General features: G+C 41.2%; 1 protein-coding gene across 10 annotated transcripts in view; it reads left to right on the top strand.

The window, feature by feature from the left end:
* The window catches only part of STOX2 (storkhead box 2), a gene marked incomplete at its 3' end in the record, with an annotated part of 209,569 nt that overhangs the window by 153,147 nt on the left and 28,735 nt on the right, over positions 1-27,687 (top strand). Inside the window, exons 1-2 of one of the 10 annotated variants that reach the window (XM_082444791.1) lie at positions 21,380-21,666; positions 21,772-21,891. The exons of 8 other annotated variants lie outside the window; for them this stretch is intronic. In XM_082444791.1, coding sequence (XP_082300917.1) covers positions 21,867-21,891 — 25 coding nt within the window. In that variant the 5' untranslated portion in view covers positions 21,380-21,666; positions 21,772-21,866. Of the gene's footprint in view, positions 1-21,379; positions 21,892-27,687 lie in introns of those variants that run through there. One more of the 10 variants, XM_082444790.1, reaches the window with a different exon arrangement.

The raw sequence follows: 27,687 nt of genomic DNA, 5'->3' as shown, positions 1-27,687 counted from the left end.
AAAGCTTATAGTGGGTGCCATTATCAGAAAAGTGTAAACGGTGCAAGAGGAGGAAAGGGGAACTGATAGTATTTGGTTGTCCTTAAGGATGAATGAAGGACGGTGGGAAAGACACTGGAACATACACTGGCCACCCAGGGTGTTGACCATAGCTTGACAGTTGGATATTTGGGGCCCAAGGTGTACCTCACTTAGATAATTTGTTGATTGCCCTGTGCTCCAATTGTCTTGCTGGTTTTGTTTTAGTTTTCTGAAGTCAGACATAGTTGGCTTCTAGGATGTAGTGAAAATGGTGATACTAAGACGGAAAGTAGTGAGAATCCTGTATTGGATTCAAAAGATCATCAGCTCTGGATTATGAAATATAGAGTGCTAAAAAAGTAGAGAACATTAAAACTTACACACCGGTGACTTAGAAATGTTAATCTTGGAAACTGAAAGATGAAAGTCCAGTTTTTTAAAAGCAGAGAAAGACTAACATGAAGAAGTCAAAGCTTAAGGGAAAACAATGAGGCAATCTAGTAAGAAAAAAGTGATTAGTACATGCTGATTAAGTAGCTGAAAATCATGCCTTTTATGAATCAAGAAGATATCAGCGTCAGTAACACTTTGCTTTCAAAATGCCGGGCCTCACAAATGGGGTGTGGGGTGGCTGCAGGCTGTGTGTTAGGACTGTCAATTTAGGATTGTCAACACCTATATCCTTCCTCCCGTCAATCTGAAATCTAATCTGATGGTTCTCACAGAGACCAAAAGCATTTCAGTAAGATTTGCGTAGACCAACTTGAGACAACCGACTTTTAGTTCTGGCAAGAAACTACTTTTTAGAAAAAAATACCGTCTATTATCATCATAAAAGAGAGGACATTTAACATGAAAAGCGAGGACATCTCACACGTACATATACACACGAACACACACACGCAAACAAGAGGAAAGAACAGCATGGTAAAAGGCAGCTTTCAATCAAGTAAAGTTATCTGTATGAACAATTTTCCATGGCGTCCTAATTTTTGCTTCTTTTTATTGTGAACTGGTGACATCATCGTCCAGTCAAGCACAGAAGTAGGGCCAGAATTTGGAAAGTACTGGTCCAGCCGTCTGGACCACCCACCTCCCAGGTGACCAGCCCAGGACAGCTCGGGAGACAGAAATCCTGCCACTTCCACTGCTGCAAGCCCAGTGCTGAAAAGACTAACAGTTTTTCCGGACCACTTTGTGCCCCAAAGCTGATTTATCAAAAGGAGCTTTGTTGCCAGGGAATTTTTCTTTCTTTCTTTCTTGAGACTAGGTTGGGTTGGTGGGGGGAGGAAGGGAGTAGAAAGGATAAAAGGTAAATAGTATAATACAAGAAGGTGAAATTTTAAATACTTGCAAAAGTACATACATCTTTACGCTATAGCAGCAAGAATATGTTAGATTCTAACATAAAGTAATAGTATATAGTATCACAATGGGAATGGTGTCGTCATCAGTTGTTTGGTCTTAAAACAAGCATTTTCTGGGGTGTGGAACTTTAAGTAGAGGACAGTTTTGCTATTCCTATGAGAATTGACTCCCTTATTTCAAAATATGAATGTGGTAGACATGCTGATTTTTAAAAATTAACAAACATTTACTAATCTGAACAGATTATTAAGAGAACAGTCTCTTTCATCAGTGTTTGTGGTACTTGAAAAAGACATTAGCAGAAAAACAAAAGGACGATAAAAATTTGAAAACTTGATATGGCAGTGATTGTATCAGCAAGGAAAAGAACAAAAGTTAAAATGTGGAAGAAAACAATGTACCGTGATTCTTCTTTGTAAAGGAGCATACAGATAACTTTTGCTGATAAATTTTATAAATTTAGAATTATGTTATATCAACAGTTCAGAAACACTTAACTTTTAAAAAGGAGTTTGATTTGTACTTATTCCTGGTGTATTGACTCTGGTGTTATAATGTGCAGGCTTTGCAGTTTTTAGATGGTAAATGTACATTCCTGGTGTTATGGAAACTATTGATCTAGGGCTACAGATTTAAATAAACCTTATGAAAGAGCTCATCAGTCACCCATTCCCGTCTCTATATAGACTGTGCACGCTGCTCTTTGCCCAGATATGAGAAAATACTTTATACATCCTTCCCAGCTCTCTCGTTCTCTCTCTATAACTCTGTGTGTGTGTGTGTGTGTGTGTGTGTGTGTGTGTGTGTGTGTGTGTGTGTGTGGTTTCAGCTGAATTTTCTATCCTGAGTTTGACTTAGAAATCAGATTCTACTCACTTTATAATTTCTCATTGTTTCAGTAAACGATGGTGTTGAATGTCGCATTTCAGACGTTGCCAGTGGCCTTCGTGCTCTGAATACCTCTCAGAGGTGTCCCCACCGATAACTCGGTTTCGACGATTCCCCAGGCCCAGGGCGGGCAGTGGGAGCTGTGCTTTCTCAGGTGGCTGGGGGAGCTCCTCTGGGCGCCGCACTGCTCGGGGCCCCATTCCCCACCCCAGGTCACATCATGTCCCCCACCTCACCTGAGTCTGCCCTGCAAGGGTCACGGGGCGATCACGCAGAAGGAAGGGCAGTCACCACATTCGCTTAAGGAAGATGTCGTGGTGACCCCCACTTGCAACGTGGGGGCCTCCACGTGAAGCAGTTTGAGCTGAGTGGCCTTCATCCCTTCCGCATTTTCCCCACCCACGCACTGCTGCCAGTAGCCAGAATTAAAATCCTCATTGGGCTGAGCAGGAAAGTCTATCCACTCTACATAAACCTCGTCCAACAAATGTACTCATGCTGCAGATGGGACTTCGAGCTTCCACTCAGGAACAGAGTAGATTGTATATATACCTTGCCCGCTCATCATGCGATCCACTAACAATTCCTGTTCAATGGTGCCTTTGGCGGCCCCGTTATGACGAAACTGCTGTAGCCACGTCATACTGTGTGATAGGCACAATCTGACATGTGATGTGAACACTGCCTTCATAGAGCTCTTTTTAATGGAACCATCGGGTGGCATCCCCCGGTGAGGAGGCCATTAGACTTTAGGGGTCAACTTATTTATGGCTGGGGGTATAATTGTTGGGAGGTAACGTTGGAGAGTTTTGCTTTTGGTGCAGTTTTGTGAGTGGATAGAGGACAGAAGCTACTCAGGCTCAGATATGAACCAATTTGAGGGACGCGCCTCTGGGGACCACAAGTGCCAACAGTGTGAAGTAGAAGTAGGAGGACAGGACACACTTGAGTAAAAATCTCAGTGTGTCTCGGCTGTAATGGCCTCAGCCAAGGCTGCGGGGAGAGTCTTTGAAGCATCCATCGCTTCTCTCTGTGAGGCGTAGATGAAAGAGGGAGGGTCAGAGAGGCAAGCAGGGCACGCAGTAATTACATCTGTTGCTAATGATCTGGTCTGTGGGTTGCGTGCATGCCTCATTTCTCCTGGTCCCTCTGACACTGATAACAAAGCTCATTAGTCCTCGTGCCAGAGCATGGACTTGGCGAACGAGAGACCAGCACCACGTCAGTCACTTTAGCTTCTCATTAGTGAGTCTAAAGCAAATGTTATGCCAAAGAGGCCAGGACCAAAAAAAGGAGGTAAATTCTAGTTAACATGTCTGTCTACTATTTTCACAGAGGTGGGCAGGGGGAGTTGTTTGGTATGTTGGCAAATAGATGAACTGAAATGATACCTTTTTGAGGCTGAACGTTTTAAAAAGAACTCAATTAAATACATCCTAAAATAAAAGTAAGTCTCTATAAAAGGAAAACAAAGACCCAACGTTAACGTATTTGCTTCTATTATTAACTGCGTGTATTTATCATTTATTTATTATTACGGTTATTTAAACAATGAAAAGTAATTACAGCACAAAGAAGAGTCCAATTCTGAGCAGGATGGGATGAGTACCCTCCACCCTGGCTTTCCCACTGACTGTAGCAGGAGCCCTGGACAGAAGACGTGGAGCAGCCCTGAGGACTGTGAAAAGTACGTGGTAGCAGGCCGCTTGGGGAAGGAGATGAGAATTGGAAGTACCACCAAACTGGATGTGAGTTTCCTGTGTCCCCCTCTCTAGTATCACGTGGCATAGACAGAGGTAGCCCAAAGCCCAGTAGGACACACTGATATGGACAAAAGATCTTCAGGATCAAAGTCCTCACTTTCTGGCCTGACGACCAGGAGAAGAGACTCCTATGTTCAGAGTGAGTTCTTCCTCTTTTTTCGTTCTCTCCTATCCAACCTGCAGTCAGTCCTGCAGAGGCAGCAGCAGGAGGTGCTGGGCAGTCATCTAAGACTGTGCAGGTAGGGGAATCCCTCTCTCTGATGAGAGGAACTGTAGTCCCAGGAGTGTGGGGTGAATTCCCATTGCTTTCTTCCTCTCTCTGTCCTCCCACCACTTGGCACCAGACTGAGACACAGTTGCTGAAAGTACGCAGCTGAGCAAGGAAACTACAGCCCCAGGCTCTGGCAGAAGGGCCATGAAAGGGGGCCCCAGGCAACTGGAAAGTGTTGGGACGATCACACAGAGGAGGGAGCTCGGAGAGCTATCACGTAAAATGAGGTATGAACTCCGGCTCGCTTCGGATCTGTGCGTGTGTGGATCTTACCCTAAGTAGCATTCCAAACGCTTTGAGAGCTGAAATGTGAACTAGACCACCACAGGGGTCTCAGATTGACCACTGGATGGCACATGGGACAGATCCAAATAACATTGCACAAGCTTTGAGTGCACTGACATTCACATCACACCTGACAGAAGGTGATTTGGAAATGGCAGTTGGAACTTAACCAAGTGAATCACCTTCTTAAAATGAAAAAAAAAAAATCAACATCTTCCTTAGGACTTAAAGACTCAGTTTCATAACACAATAATTAATATTACTCAAAATTCCTCAATGTATGAAGGAGGAGGATAACCTCAGTTTGTATGGGGACAGATAGTCAACAGTTGCCGATGCTGAGGTGTCACATGCTGGATTTATTAGACAGGCTTTAAATCAACGATTATAATTATGGTCCAAGAACTGTGGATAAACACTCTTGAAAAGAATGGGAAGGTAGAGTGGAAAGGAATAGAGGGTATAAAGTAGAACCAAGGTAGGGTTTTTGAACTGAAATATGTAATAACCCAAATTAAACATTTACAGATGGGCTCAATAACTGAATGGAGATAATAGAAAAGTCAGTGGAGTTGGAGATAGATCAATAGAAATTATCCAATCTCAACAACAGAGAATAAAAGATTGAAAAAAAACAAAACCAAAAACCCAGAGCCTCACGGTGTGTGGGTCAATACCAAAGATGTCTAACATTTGTGTCATTAAAGGTCTAGTGTGATTTGAAAAAATGTTTAAGGAAATAATGACCAGAAAGTTCCTAAATTTGGTAAAAGACATAAACTTTCAGATTCAAGAAGCCCAGCAAATCCTAATCAAGATAAACGGAAAGAAATCTATGCTCAGATACATTGTAAACTGTTGAAAACTAAAAAGAGAAAAATCTTAAAAGCATTTAGAGAAAAACAACGTATAATAGAACAAGTGGAAAAGACTGCAGATTTGTCATTAGAAACCACAAAGCCCAGAATGAAGTATTTTTAAAATATCCAGTGAATATATCCTTCAGATAAGAAGGTGAAATAATGACATTTTCAGATAAAAGAAAACAAAAAGGGCTTCCCTGGTGGCGCAGTGGTTGAGAATCTGCCTGCCAATGCAGGGGACACGGGTTCGAGCCCTGGTCCGGGAAGATCCCACATGCCGTGGAGCGACTAGGCCCGTGAGCCACAATTGCTGAGCCTGCACGTCTGGAGCCTGTGCTCCGCAACAAGAGAGGCCGTGAAGTGAGAGGCCCACGCACCACGATGAAGAGTGGCCCCCACTTGCCGCAACTAGAGAAAGCCCTCACACAGAAACGAAGACCCAACACAGCCATAAATAAATAAATAAATAAATAAATAAATAAATAAATAAATAAATAAATAAAATAAAGCAAATAATTTTTTTAAAAAAAGAAAGTCCTTGAGGCGATTGGTTCAAGATGGCAGAGTAGAAGGACATGAGCTCACTCCCTCTTGCAAGAGCACCGGAATCACAACTAACTGCTGAACAGTCATCAATAGGAAGGCACTGGAACTCACCAAAAATGATACCCCACATCCAAAGACAAAGGAGAAGCCACAATGAGACGGTAGGAGGGGCGCAATCACAGTAAAAATCAAATCCCATAACTGCTGGGTGGGTGACTCACACACTGGAGAACACTTATACCACAGAAGTCCCCCACTGGAGTGAAGGCTCTGAGCCTCACGTCAGGCTTTCCAACCTGGGGGCCTGGCAGTGGGAGGAGGAATTCCTAGAGAATCAGACTTTGAAGGCTAGTGGGATTTGATTGCAGGACTTTGACAGGAAAACAGAGATTCCACTCTTGGAGGGCACACACAAAGCAGTATGCACATCGGGACCGAGGGGAAGGAGCAGTGACCCCATAGGAGGCTGAACCAGACCTACCTGCTAGTGTTGGAGAGTCTCCTGCAGAGGCGGGGGGTGGCTGTGGCTCACCGTGAGGACAAGGACACTGGCAGCAGAAGTTCTGGGAAGTACTCCTTGGCGTGAGCCATCCCAGAGTCTGTCATTAGCCCCACCAAAGAGCCCAGGTAGGCTCCAGTGTTGGGTCGCCTCAGGCCAAACAACCAACAGGGAGGGAACCCAGCCCCACCCATCAACAGTCAAGTGGATTAAAGTTTTACTGAGCTCTGCCCACCAGAGCAGCACACAGCTCTACCCACCACCAGTCCCTCCCATCAAGAACTTGCACAAGCCTCTTAGATAGCCTCACCCACCAGAGGGCAGACAGCAGAAGCAAGAAGAACTACAATCCTGCAGTGTGTGGAACAAAAACCACATTCACAGAAAGATAGACAAGATGAAAAGGCACAGGGCTATGTACCAGATGAAGGAACAAGATAAAACCCTAGAAAAACAACTAAATGAAGTGGAGATAGGCAACCTTCCAGAAAAAGAATTCAGAATAATGATAGTGAAGATGATCCAGGACCTTGGAATAAGAATGGAGGCAAAGATCGAGAAGATGCAAGAAATGTTTAACAAAGACCTAGAAGAATTAAAGAACAAAGACCTAGAAGAATTAAAGAACAAACAAACAGAGATGAACAATACAATAACTGAAATGAAAACTACACTAGAAGGAATCAATAGCAGAATAACTGAGGCAGAAGAACGGATAAGTGACCTGGAAGACAGAATGGTGGAATTCACTGCTGCGGAACAGAATAAAGAAAAAAGAATGAAAAAAAATGAAGACAGCCTAAGAAACCTCTGGGACAACATTAAATGCAGCAACATTCGCATTATAAAGGTCACAGAAGGAGAAGAGAGAGAGAAAGGACCCAAGAAAATATCTGAAGAGATTATAGTCGAAAACGTCTCTAACATGGGAAAGGAAATAGCCACCCAAGTCTGGGAAGTGCAGAGAGTCCCAGGCAGGATAAACCCAAGGAGAAACATGCCAAGACACATAGTAATCAAACTGACAAAAATTAAAGACAAAGAAAAATTATTGAAAACAACAAGGGAAAAACGGCAAATAACATACAAGGGAACTCCCATAAGGTTAACAGCTGATTTCTCAGCAGAAACTCTACAAGCCAGAAGGGAGTGGCATGATATATTTAAAGTGATGAAAGGGAAGAACCTACAACCAAGATTACTCTACCTGGCAAGGATCTCATTCAGATTCAATGGAGAAATCAAAGGCTTTACAGACAAGCAAAAGCTAAGAGAATTCAGCACCACCAAACCAGCTCTACAACAAATGCTAAAGGAACTTCTCTAAGTGGGAAACACAAGAGAGGAAAAAGACCTACAAAAACAAACACATAACAATTAAGAAAATGGTCACAGGAACGTACATATCGATAATTGCCTTAAATGTGAATGGATTAAATGCTCCAACCAAAAGAAACAGGCTCGCTGAATGGATACAAAAACAAGACCCATGTATATGCTGTCTACAAGAGACCCACTTCAGACCTAGGGACACATACAGACTGAAAGTGAGGGGATGGAAAAAGATATTCCATGCAAATGGAAATCAAAAGAAAGCTGGAGTAGCAATACTCATATCAGATAAAATAGACTTTAAAATAAAGGATGTTACAAGAGACAAGGAAGGACACTACATAATGATCAAGGGATCAATCCAAGAAGAAGATATAACAGTTATAAATTTATATGCACCCAACATAGGAACACCTCAATATATAAGGCAACTGCTAACAGCTATAAAAGAGGAAATCGAGAACAACACAATAATAGTGGGGGGTTTTAACACCTCACTTACACCAATGGACAGATCATCCAAACAGAAAATTAATAAGGAAATACAGCTTTAAATGACACAATAGACCAGATAGATTTAATTCATATTTATAGGACATTCCATCCAAAAACAGCAGATTACACTTTCTTCTCAAGTGCACACAGAACATTCTCCAGGATAGATCACATCTTGGGTCACAAATAAAGCCTCAGTAAATTTAAGAAAATTGAAATCATATCAAACATCTTTTCTGACCAAAACGCTATGAGATTAGAAATAAATTACCGGGAAAAAAACGTAAAAAACACAAACACATGGAGGCTGAACAATACGCTACTAAATAACCAAGAGATCACTGAAGATATCAAAGAGGAAATCAAAAAATACCTAGAGACAAATTACAAAGAAAACATGACGATCCAAAACCTATGGGATGCAGCAAAAGGAGTTCTAAGAGGGAAGTTTATAGCAATACAAGCCTACCTCAAGAAACAAGAAAAATCTCAAATAAACAATCTAACCTTACACCTAAAGGAACTAGAGAAAGAAGAACAAACAAAACCCAGAGTTAGTAGAAGGAAAGAAATCATAAAGATCAGAGCAGAAAGAAATGAAATAGAAACAAAGAAAACAGTAGCAAAGGTCAATAAAACTAAAAGCTGGTTCTTTGAGAAGATAAACAAAATTGATAAAGCTTTAGCCAGACTCATCAAGATGAGAGGGAGAGGACTCAAATCAATAAAATTAGAAATGAAAAAGGAGAAGTTACAACAGACACCGCAGAAATACAAAGCATCCTAAGAGACTACTACAAGCGACTCTATGCCAATAAAATGGACAGCCTGGAAGAAATGGACAAATTCTTAGAAAGGTATAACCTTCCAAGACTGAACCAGGAAGAAATAGAAAATATGAACAGACCAATCACAAGTAATGAAATTGAAACTGTGATTAAAAATCTTCCAACAAACAAAAGTCCAGGACCAGATGGCTTCACAGGTGAATTCTATCAAACATTTAGAGAAGAGCTAACCCCCATCCTTCTCAAACTCTTCCAAAAAATTGCAGAGGAAGGAACACTCCCAAACTCATTCTATGAGGCCACCATCACCCTGATACCAAAACCAGACAAAGATACTACAAAAAAAGAAAATTACAGACCAATATCACTGATGAATATAGATGCAAAAATCCTCAACAAAATACTAGCAAACAGAATCCAACAACACATTAAAAGGGTCATGCACCATGATCAAGTGGGATTTATCCCAGGGATGCAAGGATTCTTCAATATACACAAATCAATGTGATACACCATATTAACAAACTGAATAATAAAAACGATATGACCATCTCAATAGATGCAGAAAAAGTTTTTGACAAAATTCAACACCCATTTATGATAAAAACTCTCCAGAAAGTGGGCATAGAGGGAACCTACCTCAACATAATAAAGGCCATATATGACAAACCCACAGCAAACATCATTCTCAATGGTGAAAAACTGAAAGCATTTCCTCTAAGATCAGGAACAAGACAAGGATGTCCACTCCTGCCACTATTATTCAACATAGTTTTGGAAGTCCTAGCCATGGCAATCAGAGAAGAAAAAGAAATAAAAGGAATACAAATTGGAAAAGAAGAAGTAAAACTGTCACTGTTTGCAGATGACATGATACTATACATAGAGAATCCTAAAGATGCCACCAGAAAACTACTAGAGCAAATCAATGAATTTGGTAAAGTTGCAGGATGCAAAATTAATGCACGGAAATCTCTTGCATTCCTATACACTAACAAGGAAAGATCAGAAAGAGAAATTAAGGAAACAATCCCATTCACCATTGCAACATAAAGAATAAAATGCCTAGGAATAAACCTACCTAGGGAGACAAAAGACCTGTATGCAGAAAACTATAAGACAGTGATGAAAGAAATTAAAGATGATACACAGATATACCATGTCCTTGGATTGGAAGAATCAATATTGTGAAAATGACTATGCTACCCAAAGCAATCTACAGATTCAATGCAATCCCTATCAAATTACCAATGGCATTTTTTATGGAACTAAAACAAAAAATCTTAAAATTTGTATGGAGACACAAAAGACCCCAAATAGCCAAAGCAGTCTTGAGGGAAAAAAACAGAGCTGGAGGAATCAGACTCCCTGACTTCAAACTATACTACAAAGCTACAGTCATCAAGACAATATGGTACTGGCACAAATACAGAAATATAGATCAATGGAACACGATAGGAAGCCCAGAGGTAAAACCACAGACCTATGGTCAACTAATCTATGACAAAGGAGGCAAGAATATACAATGGAGAAAAGACAGTCTCTTCAATAAGTGGTGCTGGGAAAACTGGACAGCTACACGTAAAAGAATGAATTTAGAACACTCCCTAACACCATACACAAAAATAAACTCAAAATGGATTAGAGACCTAAATGTAAGACTGGATACTATAAAACTCTTAGAGGAAAACATAGGAAGAACACTCTTTGACATAAATCACAGCAAGATCTTTTTTGATCCACCTCCTAGAGTAATGGAAATAAAAACAAAAATAAACAAATGGGACCTAATGAAACTTCAAAGCTTTTGCACAGCAAAGGAAACCATAAACAAGACGAAAAGACAACCCTCAGAATGGGAGAAAATATTTGCAAACGAATCAACGGACAAAGGATCAATCTCCAAAATATATAAACAGCTCATGCAACTCAATATTAAAAAAGCAAACAACCCAATCAAAAAATGGGCAGAAGACCTAAATAGACATTTCTCCAAAGAAGACATACAGATGGCCAAGAAGCACATGAAAAGCTGCTCAACATCACTAATTATTAGAGAAATGCAAATCAAAACTACAATGAGGTATCACCTCACACCAGTTAGAATGGGCATCATCAGAAAATCTACAAACAACAAATGCTGGAGAGGGTATGGAGAAAATGGAACCCTCTTGCACTGTTGGTGGGAATGTAAATTGATACAGCCACTATGGAGAACAGTATGGAGGTTCCTTAAAAAAGTAAAACTAGAATTACCATATGACCCAGCAATCCCGCTACTGGGCATATACCCAGAGAAAACCATAATTCAAAAAGAAACATGCACCCCGATGTTCATTGTAGCACTATTTACAATAGCCAGGTCATGGAAGCAACCTAAATGCCCATTGACAGATGAATGGATAAAGAAGTGGTACATATATACAATGGAATATTACTCAGCCATAAAAAGGAACAAAATTGGGTCATTTGTGTGGACGTGGATGGATCTAGAAACTGTCATACAGAGTGAATGAAGTAAGTCAGAAAGAGAAAAACAGATATCGTATATTAACATATATATGTGGAACCTAGAAAGATGGTACAGATGAACTGGTTTGCAGGGCAGAAATAGAGACACAGATGTAAAGAACAGACGTATGGACACCAAGGGGGGAAAGTGGCAAGGGGGTGGTGGTGGTGGGATGAATTGGGAGATTGGGATGACATGTATACACTGATGTGTATAAAATTGATGACTAATAAGAACCTGTTGTATAAAAAATAAATAACATAAAATTCAAAAAAAAAAAATAGGGGTTCCCTGGATGGTGTGTGTTACCAATCAGCCTTCTGAAAGACAACAAAGAGAAAATCGCAGTTATCCAGAGGGTGAAGCATTTTACCTGGAGCCTTCTTGGGAGAAAGAAGTGGATTGACCCCATAAAAATTAGTGAAGAATTCTCTGAGCAGTAGTTCTGGTATTCCAAACATCCTTCTATCGATATCACCTACCTGGAGGAGGAGTACAAAATTCTAGGCAAGCATGCAGTCCCCACTGCAGCAAGAAAAGGACTGGAAAGGACCTCAGAATGTCTGATTTAAGGGGCAAATATTTTAAATGACATTAAAAAATTTTTTCTAATTAAAGAAGTAACACATATTCAGTACAGAAATGTTAGGAAATTTGGAAAAAATCTCAAATCTGGTCAGCTCTAATCTCACCAACCAAAAGATAAACGCTTTTTGTGTTTGCAAATTTCCAACCAGTATTTTTCCTGATTATGTTTAAAACTAAGATGTGTGAGGGCTTCCCTGGTGGCACAGTGATTAAGAATCCGCCTGCCAATGCAGGGGACACGGGTTCGAGCCCTGATCTGGGAAGATCCCACATGCCACGGAGCAACTAAGCCCGTGCACTACAACTACTGAGCCTGCACTCTAGAGCCCGGGAGCCACAACTACTGAGCCCCTGTGCCACAGCTACTGAAGCCCACGTGCCTAGAGCCCGTGCTCCACAGCAAGAGAAGCCACCGCAATGAGAAGCCCGCGCACCGCAACAAAGAGTAACCCCCCTCTAGCCACAACTAGAGAAAGCCCGTGTGCAGCAACGGAGACCCAACACAGCCAAAAATAAAATAAATAAAAAATAAATTTTAAAAAAAAGTCCTTGATTTTGCTTATGTTAATTTTTAAAATTATATTTTAAAAATTATGGGTTTTCATGGTCAAAGTGAATGATACCTGATAGTCTTGTGATTGCTTCTCAGTGAACCAGATCGTACTGATCAGTAGAACTTTCTGAAATGATGGAAATGTTCTCTATGTGCTGTGTCCAATATGGTGACTACTAGTGCCATGTAGCTAATGAACACTTGAAATAGAGGAACTAAACTTTTAATTTCGTTTAAATTAAGTAACCACATGTGGCCAGTAGCTACTGTATTACACTGAGCAAATATATTGTATAATCACTGTGATCCCAGGCAACAAAGAAATTCTCTTATTTTCATCTATTCATTATAGAGAGATAAAAGCAAAATATGACTGGCTTGTAGTTTTTGACATCAGGATTTTATGATTTTTTTCCCTAGCTTTATAAACACTTTATTAATAAAGGTGTATGATCTAAATTCTATAAGACGATTTGTGGAGGTAACCCTGAGGATTGACGTCAGCAAAAGAAGTTAGTGGATACGGAGAAGTGTGTGATAATGAACCCAAATAATGTTTTGTTTTCAGTCAACAAATATTTGATCATTTTAGGGGCTGAAACCACTCTTTGGGGTACTGAAGATACAGTGAACCCTGTTCTCATTCTGGGAGTAGGGATAGAGTAGCCATTAGTTGCAGTCAGACCAGGGTGTATTGAAATGTCAGGAAAGCAGTCCATGGAAAGACTCAACTTCTCTGAAGCGTGTGTTGGTTTAGTGGCTCACGCCTTTTGACAGATTCTATGGGAGCCTGTAGGAAATATGAATATAACCCAGTACGCCGAGTTCAGCTTCATGATGGAAAGATTTGGCCGGTATTTCTTTACTTTCCACTCCATCTGGACTTAGTTTCAGTCATTTTTCCCCTCTTATTCATAGTTTTCTTGGGAAAGTATTGTGATACCTTCTTTTCATGTGTGTTTACTTTTCATTCCTTAGTTAATTGGAAGCACCTTGAGGTCAGAGGTTAGCTCTGGAGATATGTCTCCTTTGAAAATATATGGCAGCCTTTGCAACTTTCATATTTTTTTCCCCGATTCCATCTTACAGAGGAGGAATGCAACCCACAGAGAGGATAACTTGGTCATAATTAAATAAGCCAGTGATAAAGTAATTCAGTTTCTCAGCTCTTTGACCTTCTAACTAATTCCAGCTAAAAGAGCTCTAGGACCCAATAATGGTATATCTTTAAAGCAACTGAAATACTGATGATAACTTTGAAAGCTAATTGGGAAATACCTCTTTCAGGTGTATTTTCAGATGTAGTTGTTGCTTCTCAAATTGGGAGCATATTTGCCTCCAGGGACCGGGGCCCTATACTGCAGGTTTATACAACCTCAAGATCAACGTGGAGGTCTTCCCAGAGGGTCAGTTCACTTGTAAATTTTGGAAAGTAATGTTGAATGTTGTTCAATGGATACAATTTTTTAAAATTTTATTATTAAGACAAAAGCGATATGTTAGAGAGTATAATATAGAGCTTGTATGAATTTCAGGGAGACTTCCAAACAGAATCTTTTTTTTCTGTGTATTGCAAACTTCTCTGGGCATCCCTTCACTATCCTGTGCAATGGAAAATACTGAGTAGAAATGTCTGAGATACATTCAGGTGTGTTGGAAATGAATAGTCCACAAATCCAAATGCTGTTGTAATAAAATCATAATTGAGAAAGGTAACCTCTCATTTCCCCACACTTTTCCATAGTTTTCTTACCACTTAATATCAAAACATGACAATTTTTTTTTTAAACAAATTTATTTATTTATTTATTTATTTTATTTTTGGCTGCATTGAGTCTTCGTTGCTGTGCACGGGCTTTCTCTAGTTGCGGTGAGCGGGGGCTACTCTTTGTTGCGGTGCGCGGGCTTCTCATTGCGGTAGCTTCTCTTTGTTGTGGAGCATGGGCTCTAGGTGCGCGGGCTTCAGCAGTTGTGGTACACGGGCTCAGTAGTTGTGGCTTGCGGGCTCTAGAGTGCAGGCTCAGTAGTTGTGGCACAGGGGCTTATTTGCTCCACGGCATGTGAGATCTTCCCAGACCAGAGCTAGAACCCGTGTCCCCTGCATTGGCAGGTGGATTCTTAACCACTGTGTCACCAGGGAAGTCCCCATGCCTGTTGTGCTGAGGCATTGAGGCATTACATGAGCAAAACATGACAATTTAAACTCTGCCTTTTAAACTGAAAACTCACAGACTCTCCGTTTTTCTCACTTTCATCTTTTTCCTTCCTTGCCTTCTTTGGACATTGATTAGAAGAACTGAGGGCAGAGAAATAATCTATCCCACAGTGTAGTATGGAGAATTGCACATCTGCCTCCTTAATTTATTGTATTGTATCCAGAGTGCATCGGAGAAGCCTTAGAGTTTAATTTTCTTTGAATTAATTGTACAGGGTGTTGTGGAGTAGTGGTGAGATGTCTGCACTGAGAATCAGGAGGTCTGGATGCTAATTCTATCTTTGCTACTAACTCTGTGTTACCTTGGGCAAGTCATCTTCCCCACTTGGACCCTAGGATTATCTTCAGTCACATGATAATATACTAGATGACTTTCTGTCTCCTCCAGCTCGAAAATGCTATTCTGTGTTCCTAATCCTATGAGAATTGACCGATCCAAAGGTGTTTGAAAATTTTATTAAGTTACGTAGAATAGCCATGCTCTTCAGTTTGTGTTCACACTGATGCTCTGTAACACTTGGGATACCAAGTGTATTTGTTCTTTAAATATTTAGTTTCTTTGCCTATACCGTGCTGCATCAAATCCAACTTAATTGAAATTGTTTCTTCCACCGTAATAAAAATGCACATAACTCAGTAAACCCTGGGCTATAAAGGCCTTGAAATCTTTGGAGCTTTCTGTTTCTGAAACCACTTTCACTGAAGTTTTAATTTGTGCTTTTTCCCCAGCTTTTGTGCAACCAGGAAAGTCTGGTCTGTTATGGGTGCCCAAGGATTTTTGTTTAGAGGGTTTCGTCTCTTCCCTTTATTTGTCAATTTGAACTAATGTTCTACCCTGGGCACTTCTCCAAATGTCAGGCTATCACCCTAGCACAGACAGTTGGATAGATTCTGGGCAAGTTGTGTTAGGTGTACATGGTACTTCTAGAAATGCATTTCTGATAGTATTGTAATTTTCATGCTGGGAATTTTGGACAGTCCCTTCGTGAAACAGGAAAGTACCTCATATCTCTGGGCCTCTCTCTGTTCCTTGTTTAAGCCCTCTTTGCATCTCATTTGGTCTCTCACAATAATTGGCTCTTCCCTTGTCTCAGTAATTAATTATCTTCTCTCTTTGGATGCATCCCATACCCCATTGCCAGAGTAACCTAAACTTCCAGCGTCAGTAGCACCACTCCCCTGTAAAAGCTTTTAATGCCTTTCTCCTAGAAGTTCGTGTTCTTCAAAATCTTATCTCGCCTGACTTACTCTTTGGCTTCATCTCTACCCATCTCCTTCGTGACTCCACACTAGCCATGCCAGATAGACCCTCAGCCATGCTCCAAAACCTCCTGGACTCTCTACTCCACATCAGCACTGCTCCACTGCCTGGAAAGACGTCTCCAAGTTTTCTCTTCCTCCCCCTTTCCTTACCCATCTTTGGGGTCCCTTAACTGCTGCCTTGTTCCTGAAACGCTGCCCAGTTCTCGCCATGCTTCCTTGCCATCTTTCTCTTGTATGAGAAATAACCATCTTTCGCTGTTCTCATGGCACTCTGTCCCTCTTTGCCTTGAATGACTCAGATGTTGATGCAAAACTGTGAGGACAGGAGCTGTAACTTCTTCATCCTTGTACTGACCTCAGCGACAAGCAGAGAGTCTTCCACGTTGTGTTTAATAAACGTTGGTCGAGTTGAACTACATTGAATTAGGGTAGGTTTAATATAATATTGCTACAGACTAGGATTTTTTTTTCTTCCCTATTGGTACAGTTTTGCAAAAGGAAGAGAGTCCTGGCATCACAGACTTCTTTCTCCGTGGTGATGGGAGGTGGAGAAGACCCCGGGGGGTGAGCAACGTCTGACCATGCCGTCAACATAGCTTCCCTCTAATGAGCCGCCGTCAGCTTATAAATACTTGTTTTTAGAGATTGTGGGGTTCACATAGGGGTAATGCTTCTTAGGGGGGAGATTGATTAAGGCTATAACAAATAAGTGAAATTTATTGCAAATATCAGGTGGGTCATTTTCTTATTCGTTCAAAGACTCTTCTTAATCGGATCTTAGGACACCTCTTCTTGCCTCCTCTCCTCTACTCCCCACTATGAACCCTCTTCTCCTGCCTCATGCGCCTCCCATCTGTACTTCCATACCTTGGTTCATACTTCCTCTCTCCAGGTCATTCATTCATTCAGCACAAATTTGTTTATTGCCTGCCTTGTGCTTGCCAAGGGGGAGTGGGGGTGAGGGAGAGATGGATGGGGAGTTTAGGATTAGCAGATGTACACTATTATGTATAGGATGGATAAACAACAAAGTCCTACTATATAGCACAGGGAACTATATTCAGTATCCTGTGATAAACCATGATGGAAAAGAATATAAAAAAGAATGTCTATATGTGTATAACTGAGTCACTTTGCTGCACAGCAGAGATTGGTACAACATTGTAAATCAACTCTACTTCAGTTTAAAAAAAGAATGCATCTGTAAACAATAGAGCGTGCAAAAATCCTTCTCTTCATGGAGCTCACGCTCTAACTGATGGAACGCCCTTTCCCTGTTGTCCAGATGCTAGGACGAGCTTGTCCTGCCTGGAAGCCATTCCTGACTGCTTCAGCCCAGGTTCTTTCTCCTGCATTTTTAGAGGCACCTGTTACCTCTTCCTCCCTTTTGACAGACATTGTCTTGTATTCTTGGTGCTTTTTATGTGTGAATATCTTATCTCCTCGAGTTCATTAGAAGCTTCTTGAGAGTGGAGACCATGTCATTTGTTCATGAAAAAGTTTGTGTACCCATGTATATACCCTGCCTTATGTACACTATCTTAAGTATTTGCAGTTAGGCCCCTAATAGATATCTTTCATTGATTTGAGGACATTTCGTGGCTCTCTGTTTTATCAAGTACAGTCGCCCTAAGACCATGCTATACCATTAGTCATCAAAGTGTTTTTTAAAGATCCTGTGTGACTGTGTCACTACTGGTGCTGCCACTTAATCCTCTGCCAAGGAAGCAGTCCCATGCCAAGCGCAGCCTCTGCCTACACCTCACCAGCCGAGGAGATCACCTCTGCGATGTTCTACGTGAGGTTCATAAGTCTTGACTGTACCACTGACGCTATTATTCAGAGGAGCAAAAGGTACCAGGCGGAGGAGGAGGACTGCTAATTATGTCTGTAGTTGATTCTTGTGTTCATCTCTCCATCAGAGACTGGCATCTGAGACATCAGAGTGCCTTGATTTCTTGCCTTGATTTCTGAGTTGAGGCTAATGAGTGTCCGTCATAAAACTCATCTCCTTATTAGTAGGACTGCAAAAGGAGGTTATGGCTTTGGCGGGTCAGTTGCACCCGCCTTTGCATGGCCATTCGATGACAGTCTGTGGCTGAGGCTGGAACACGCTCAGTTAGGGGCTAGAGAACTGAGCAAAGGCACCTGCTTCCAGCCTGGGAGCCTCACCTTACTGGCCTCATGTGCTGACAGAGGGAATTGGCTTCCATTTACAGGTAAAAGTTGAGGGATGGAGTTCTGTTTTTTTAAAAATTTTATTTCCAGTGGCTATAGTCGACAGGTAGACCTCTGAGGCCTCCTGCCCCAGGTTCAAATCTTGCCTCTGCCACTTAACCAGTTGTGGAGGCTTGAGGAGGGCAATTAATTTCTTTTTAAAATGGTGCTAATAACAGTACTTACCTTAGTGGGTCCTTGTAAAGCTTGGATGAGTTTTTATAGGCGGGCATAGTAGGCCCACATAGAGATGGAAACATACACGCTTGGATATTAGAAAATATTTATCCACTTACTTAACCTTTTCTATGTCATAGAGGAAACTTGAGTTTTTAGCTGTCGAGAGGTGGTCCAGTGACCTAGAGCTGCTTCCCTAGATGCTCTTAGATTGCCAGAGGTCAAGATATCTCGATTTAGATCTTAACTTTTATATAGTACATCATTTCCTTCTTAAGGTGCAGGGTTTATTTATTGGGCATGCCTTCGGACCTTAGAGCGATCAGACTATGCCTAAGAGGAATGGGCTGAGTTAGGTGGATTTCGGTGGATTTATAATGACTACCAATGTAAACAAGCTCAGAGAGTGTTGAGTAAAGGTGAGCTGTCTGGGGAGGAGGCCCTGGAGCTGGGCCGCAGACTGAGTCATTGTCACGGCTGGGAGCTCAGGTGGCGTATCCAAGGAGAGGAATTAATACATTGGAAGGCAACATCACAACCAGACCGTTTCTGATAAGACGAATACGGCATAATTGATGACGTTTTCTTTCTTTTTTTTTAATTGCATAAATGAGACCTGATTTAATCGCAGATAATGTGAAAAAGTTCTCTAGGGGTTGAAAGTGTGACAACAGCCAAAAGCCTACCACTGTCTTAGACCAGGTGAATATAGAGTCTAGAGCGGGGGAGGCGATGGTGCCATGGGGAGACACAGTTAGAGTCTATCTCGTTCTTCATATGACATTTTTAGAGGGAGTTTGATACGCCCGAGCGGGAGCAAAGGCGAGGAACCAGGAGGGCAGAGGATTTGGAAAGTGTCAGGTGGTAGAAGGAGCTGAAGAAGCTTTATTTAATCATGTTGAGATGGAACGTACCAGCGGATCCATAAATGCACATAGACTTACCCACGGTGTCCCAGAAGGTGGGCAGCTAGAGAAGAGACGGCTTAGAATGCAGGCACGGGATTATTATTTGTAGCCATCAGATGAGTTATCAGACAGAAGAAGGTTCTACGTTGTTCAGCTTTCTGAGGGCAGAATGGGAACCACCGTGTGGGGTTCCAGGACTCAGCTGGCGGGGGAAGCCTTCACCGGAGGATGTGCCTGGCTTGGACGAGGCCCGAGCTCTGAGGGAAGAGGTCCTCGAAGATGGGCTAAATCACAGGTGCGAAGACACCCTGTGCTTCTGGTGGAGCTTTAGCCTGGCAACCCTTCTAACTCAGAGATTCGGGATAGTCTTGCTGAGCGATGCATTACATTTTTGTACTTCCCAGCTGCAGTCTCATCCTAGACTTCATCTTTATTGTTGGTTAGCTACTGTATTCACGAGAATGTGGGAGAATTTGCTCTGCAGACATCCTCAGCTACCCAAATCTACTTCATTTCTGAGTAGGGGATAATTTATCGGTATCTCTTTGGTTCCTGAGTGGAGCTAGTGAGAGGTGCCTGCTTGGGTATTATTTTGTTTGGGGGAGTTTGGGCAGAATTATTACCAACACAACACCATTCACGTCCTTCTTAATTATGCTTTTCCTCTCAGACTCCATTTTTTTGTGGTCTTAACGGGATGGTTAATATTCCTCTTCTCCTCTCCTCTCTCCCAACTCCCACCCCTTTTCCGTCTCGAGCCATTTCTGTGTCGTTTCTTGTACTGTAAACAGAGATGAATCATTTTCTCTACGGTTCTGTCGAAATAAGTTCCTCTGTGTGTCCGTGTGTCCGTGGGTGTGGAAATACAATGTGTACACGTGCTATGCATGAGTGATTCAGCGTGGGGCTCATCAAGCGTGTGGTGCAGTACGAACAGTGCAGTGAAAAGGATGCTTTTGCACAGATCTGGAATGGCTTTTTTGTGCCTTACCGATCTGAGGCACAGAAATTCTAAAAGAGAAAAAGCAGAGGAAGCAGCAACGTAAAAGAAACCCTATGCACCATCCCACCCCCCTCCCCGCCGTGGTTTCCGTGGTGTTGGGAGCGCAGGGGCACCTCACGGGGAGAACGAGCTCTTGACATAGTGACCTCATTCCCCATGCCGCCCTTCTCCTGGCAGAAGCTGTGCTGGCTCCCGGGCTGTCTCTGCTGCAAGGCGGCCGGCACCGCGTCGGGAATGATGCGACCCAGGCTTGCAAGGACTTGCCCGGCAACTGGAATTTATGACAAATAGCTCGCTGCAGCTAAACTTTGATCCAGGGTACAGTCGAACCGCCTTTTGCACACAGGAGGGAGACACTTCCTTCTCTGCAATGAAAAGCCAGCCTTAAAAAAAAAAAGAAAGAAAAAACAAAAGAGCACATGTGTCAGGTTTATAATTATGAACTGCTGAGTATATGATGCCGGATCATTGTTAATGTGTGTGTGTGTTTTCTCCAAGCATCTGGAGGTATTTGCCCTTTTCCCTGTTTTCATGATGAAAAGATCTGAGTTGGTGCTCAATGCATGGGAGGGGGCCTGGGCTCCTTGGAGAGGAGGATGTGCCCCTGGTAGCCCGGGCCCTGGGGTGCATTCCCAGCCCAGAGCCTCCGCATTGCACGGACAAAGGAGCCCGTACCGACAACCAGAGGCTGTAGCTTTTCTTGGAGTGATGACTCATTTCAGCTCACAAAGGATTCTGGGCAGGGTAATGAGAAGTCAGGTTGGCTGATCCGTCCCTATGACTTCACTTTGCAGAGAACAAGGCAGAAGAGGAGTGACACTGCAGATTCCCAAGGCACTGCAGTGGGATATTGGCTCAGGACCAGTGGCCATGATAGATGGGACTAGGCATGGGACGGGATGCCAGCTGTTCCAGGCAAATAGGAGGAAAGAATGGGAAAGAGGATTTTTTCCCTCTAAAGTCATTACCAGCAAAGTCCATTCATAAAGCTTTTTAAAGGTGCTTTTTGCCAGCTTTTGAGCTGAACTTGTATCAGTATCTCCAGCCCTGAATTGTCAGAAGAGCTGAGAGTTCTGGGACTCATTTTTTTTTTCCAAGTAGACATACCAAGGTAAAGTACCAGATTCCTGTTGGGTGCGACGTGCCCTCAGTAGCCAATCTGAAATGCTCATTTAGGATATTATGACTTGAAAGTTTACTCTTTTTCTTATTCCAGATTCTAGGACATCTGTTTCTGTTACTGGCTCTTTCTTGTGCCTGAATACTACCCCCTAGCATGCACCAGGCTTTAGCGCCAAAACTACCTGGGGGATGGAGCCAGTCCAGAAAGGGTCAGGTAGGTCTCCCCTGCTTTTCTTTCAAGAGTTGTTGTGTGCAAAGAAATATGGTAAAATGTATCCATATTTTGTATGGATATGGATACAAATGTATGGTAATCAACCCCCTCAATAAGGGTGCCCTGTCCTCTGAAACATGGTCTTGCTGTGATAATCCCTCAATCTTAGGCTGTAGAAGTGCTTCATGGAGGTGCCCACCAGATGCAACCTCGCCAGCATGATTCATGTCACAGCCTCACATCAGAAACTAGAGTCAGCTGTAGGAGGTGCAAATAGGAAATAATTAAACTGCTCCAGATTTCCATCAGCTGTAATATCTCTTTCACTCCTCTGATGGAGGCATTCAGTAAATATTATTTGAAATTTTTTCTTCTCAATATAGTCCCTAAATTTGTGTGTTATTTGGCCTGTTAACCTACATGCAATGCACTAAAATCCAAGAAAGCCTGCTTTATATGCTCAGGGACTGCTTCCAACATCGGACAGAGGTTGCTATTAACTGCTGAGGAAGTAAGCATATTTCATCATAGTCCGTTGTAGGATCCAGATGATTACAGAGCTGTTTTCTTACAACATCCATGGGCTTTTCACACAAAAGCTTTTTTTTTCTTTTTAAATAGTGAAGTGGTAAAATTTGGTTCTCAAATGTACATTACATGCTACGTTTCCAAAGTGAAACTTGGCAAGTCTGAAAGCATGGTTTTACGACTTCATCAAATTTATGGTTTTAGTGCTTTCCGTTAAAAAAATATTTCTGAGAATGTTAAATGCATTTGTAATAATAATTAGAACATTTTAGAATAATGCAAACCGTACGTTGGACAGGCCCTCAAACATCTCTTTTCTAATTGCTCTCATATCCACCCCCATAGCTCACCCTTTCACCGAAGGAAAGAATGCTTGTTTCCTTTCTTTGTGCCTAGTACTTGACATTTTCAAAGCAAAGTTGAGGATGTTGAGTCAGTTTCAAAGGATGTTTGATCACATCATACCATGTTGAGAATATAATGTCCCCACACCCATCAGTTCTACTCATCCTTAAATACCTTATTCAAAATCTCCCTCCCACAGAAGGGCTTTCTCTGATACTCCAGCAGGAGGTCATTTCTTAGTCCTGTTATAGAATTAACTCCTCTAGATAGACAGACAGATAGATATAATTAGACCAAATTCCTATTACAGGAATTATAGGAGTTAATTTGTTAGCCATTCAAGTATTTTCTTCTTACATCTCTTCTAAGGACATTTTAAACAGTAATTTGAACATATTATAATTGCTTATATTTCTACACATTTATGTCATGTTTCCCCACCTAAATTATAAGCTCACTGAAGGCAAGGTTCAAGATTTGTGCCTTTCTCTACAATTCCCATCTCCTAGCAGTTCTCTACACATGGAAAGCACTCAACAAATAGTTGATTAGGAAGAAAGGCAGTGCAAAAAGCATTAATTTGTCACAGAGGGTGCGAATGATCTATTTGTTCATTTAAATAGTCTTCCCCGGGTAGACTAATGTTGGGGTAGACCTCAAGAGTTAAGTATGTAACTCTAGAAATGATGCTTGTTCTTACCTTGAGATATGATTACAGATAGTGCCTTACACTGCTTGTAAAGGATTGTTGTTGTTAAGAACAGATGTGAAGGTGAGTCCCTTAAATATGGACACTGATTATGGTTTATTTGAATAGGAAGAATAATATTATTGGACAGGCCATCCTTAAGTAAAGAGTATGCTAAACTCTAAAGTTTTGTGTGGAAGTCACTCTTTTGAATCCTACAGGACGTTTTCCTTAGAAGAGATAACCATAATGACTTTTTGCCTCCCAGGTTCCATCAGAAATTATTTAGCTCCTAGCATCACTGATCTTTAGCACTAAGAGCATTATACTTAGGTGCTGAGTTTCCTTTCCCTTTCCCAGGTAAAGGATTGGCCCAGACAAAATCTTAAAATAGGCCAACTTTATATACTTGCGACTCTCTATCCATACAATTTCCCACCTTCTGTTGTTCTTCTCTCTCCAAAGTCCCTACATAATGCATGTTTCCCATTCCCTTCCAGCCCAATAATACATCCCAAATGCTGTATGTTTATAAATATATCTTAACTTTTCTGCCTCTCAGGCAAAATATTCCATTCACTCAGTGCCCATGCTCACAGATAAGAATCAAGAGGTGAGCAATCTGATTAAACTAATTCATACTAGTGTGAGATAGACCACTACCCTCCTAGCCTTTCCATGCCTTAGATGATTTTTTAAAGGCTTTTTTTTTAAAGATCAAATGATTTTCCTCTTAGTAGAAATTCAAACACCGTAAAAGAGTAAGTTGAATAAATTTAGATAGGCTTGGGGACAATAATTTTAATACTAACTACTTATTAAATATCTATTAGGTGTCAGGGACCATGTCAGCACTTAATCCCCTCAATAACTCTACAAGGTGAACATCACTGTGTACACCTTACAAAAGAAGACAATGAGACTCAAAAAATGAATTAATTTGCTCCAAATCACACAGCTAATGCGGAGCAGAACTGGGCTCTGAACTTAAAGTTTTGGCTTACAAAGTCCATGGCCTCTACCACTGTCTTGTAATGCCAGACATTGGAGAGAAAAGTTACTTCCGGTACAGTGAGTTGGGAGTTTTTTCTGTGTGTGTGTCTGTCTGGCCTTTTGTACTCTTTCATCCTTGTGTACTTGTCTGTAGTTCTGTCAATGACAGCTTGAACGGGTGGTAGGTGTTCCTTCATTGGGGAGTTGGTGGCAGTCATTCTGTACGATTTGGTTGTAATTTGGGAACTATCAACGTATATATTTGAACTGTATTTAATTAGGCCTTCTGGTTCTATTACAACTGTATTTTACAGAAATTGGTTACAGTGTAGTTGGGACCTAAACAGATGAAGCAAAGAAAACAAAGGTTAAGAATCAGCTGTGGTGATTCTAACTTAAAAAGAGTGGAAGAGAGTGACCCTGGATATTTTACACTGATTTATTGAACTATAGTTGAGAAATATCATCAGCAGAATTTGGAGCATCTGATATGTCTCTGGTGTTAGGCTAGGTTCTGATACAGAATGGAGAAGGAAGAGAAGTATGTGATAGCTTAAAATAGGGCTTTAGATTCTGTCCTACATGATGTGCTTATAATGAAGAAAAAGAAGACGCTCTGTTGCACAGGACTCTTGTTAGCCAGGTGCCTTACAGAATTGCATGACATCTGAGAGCTCTTATTACCTGTTGTCATCTAGGACTGGTATTTCATCATGATTTTATCGCTGGTGGTAAATGGCCTTCACTTAGCCCTGGATGAGGGACTAGGGAGCAAGGAGGCTGCTGTTGATGGGAAACAGCTCGGCGGTTAGCAGGGTCTTACCTTGCCTCGTCTATTTGTGTAGTACCTATTTACTCAACAACATTTGAGTGCCCGATGTGTGAATGTTTTATTCCATAGTGCCTAACATACACCCCACTCGGGTTATAACGTGGAGACTTCTTAGCAAAGGTTTGAATTATGGAAACGAATAATTGGCCTGATGGCTCGTATTTTCATTGTGACTTTTCAGCTACAAATCTATTGCAGTAGCGGAACGGTCCAGAAGTGTTCAATGTCTATGATTAGAGAGATGTCTGTTATCATCCTTGGTGATGGTGAAGACAGCTCCCCAACTACAGAGTTCTCACTTCTCCCTGTCCATTGACTGCCTTCTCTATCTGATTCTCCACCCTTTGTGACTTGCATCTCTGCTTATCCTATGACAGTGTTTCATCAGTAGTCAAATCTCAGTAGCAAGAGTAGTAGCTAATATGACTAATGAAAGCTTGTAGCCTGGGGAAGATAATGGGTTTCTTCTGTAAACCAATGAACCAGTTGATTTGTCATTACACCTAGTGCATCTCTGCATTAGACGGGCTGCTAAGCAGATTCACGTGATACGGTGGACGTTAACCCGTGTGTGTGTGTGTGTGTGTATCTGCCATCTGCCACCATGACCACTCTTATTTAACTCTCATTAGAAGTTTCTTAGTAAGTCATAGCTAATAGACACCATTAACTGTAGTATTATTAACGAGAGCCTCTTATTTACATTTTCTTTTGAATTAAAACAATTTATCTAAATAATAAGCTTAGGACTTAGACCTTCTTTAAGAGAACTCCATCAAGTGTTGAAATAAAGCACCAGGGAGCTTTAGAAAAGCTGTTAGAGAGTGTCTAAATTTTCCAAAAAATTTTTTTATTGTCAACTTTACTGCCATCGACGATTGCAATGAAGACTCAGCCTTAAATTTCTGAGATCAGTGGCATTTAAGCCAGACATACAGTAAACTGGTAAAAATGCCTTTTTCAATGCCGGGTGCCTTTTTAAATATAAGACACAAACATTTGAAAGTCAAGTATAATAATTTGGTTTCAAGGGAAAGCTGCTTAAAATGAAGCAGCCTGTGAGTTGATGGGGGTCATGTGTTCTGCCCTCCTGTAAGGGTATTTCGGTCTGCAAGAGGGTGTATAGGAAGGGGATGTGTGTTTTTTTAGAACAGCTTTTTAAAAAAGAACCGTCTGTTAAAAGAACCAAAAACAACACCTATACATAAAATCGGGGTTAATAAATTGAACTAAATTGTAAAACACAAGATTCGTCTGATGTTCTGCCTCCGAGAAACTGTTCACTTAACCTCAGAGAGCTTATGATTTCCCCAGGCCCAAGGGTATTGAAGATAAAACTTGGCACATTCGTCGTTCTATGAATACTTTGTTGAAAGGAATAGACCTGTATTATCACTGTGCCCACTGTACATTTTACAGGCATGTTTGACCATTTTTATGAGTCACGGTATATACTGCATGTGGTAGTTTTACTGGCATCTATAATTTTAACTTTAGTGTTAATTTTGGCAGTCCAGAGAGAACAAAAACAAGCACACTTTGGTCCTGAGTTACTTTGAGTTAGAAAAGAGTAAATTATGAAGCCTTTATTACAAGGGAAAAAATTAATAGCCAATCTATTTTGCTATCCTTTTTAAAATTACAGCCTACTTTTTCTGGTTGGATGAGCATTAAACTAGTTTTCTCCAGCAAGACGGAAATAGAGGTAGACAGCAGTACTATATTATGCTTTTATGCCAGAATTCTGCTGCATTGATATAGAATCAAAGAATTTGAGAGTCTGAAGCAATCTTTGAAATTATGTCATCCAAACCCTCATCTACAGACACAGAGTGGTAATTATATTTTGTTATAAGAGACTGGGCACTTATCAAACGATCTCTTGAATGCCTTTTTACATTGGCAGTTTCCCAATGATAAATTAGTACAGTTTCAGAACTACATTTGTAAGTAGGTTGCTTTGGTTCATGAACTTTGTTAGGGTCAAAGGTAACTCTTCAATCCAGAATACAGAGTGAATTGACATTTACGATGGAAAACAGTATGTAAAAATAAAGAGCAAAACAGGATGATTCAAACAGAATGCTGGTACTTGGGGAAAAAAAGATTATTTAAAGAAGGCTAAGATAGAAGATGAACTTTGGGGAACTTTCAAGGTTGTATTATAGTTTATTGTGATGTGATCCACCTGGAAAAATTACAGCTTTCCTTTTCGTATTTGATGGGTATGAAGATGGATACTTTAAGATGAAAGGAAATAGATTTATGTTTGTCTTTCTGGTAGGTATCTTTTGGAAAGCTATGGGTATCATCTGGGAAGGGGTGAACGTAGGTTGTCATGGAAGTCACATCTTCTTAGTTGTGTCCCTCCCCTGCCCCGCCCTCCATGCATATGCAAAGGTTGGGGAGC

Source organism: Balaenoptera physalus, assembly GCF_965194825.1.
Source record: "Balaenoptera physalus genome assembly, chromosome: 21".
Classification (NCBI taxonomy): domain Eukaryota; kingdom Metazoa; phylum Chordata; class Mammalia; order Artiodactyla; family Balaenopteridae; genus Balaenoptera; species Balaenoptera physalus.
This window is presented reverse-complemented; position numbering and strand designations above follow the sequence as displayed.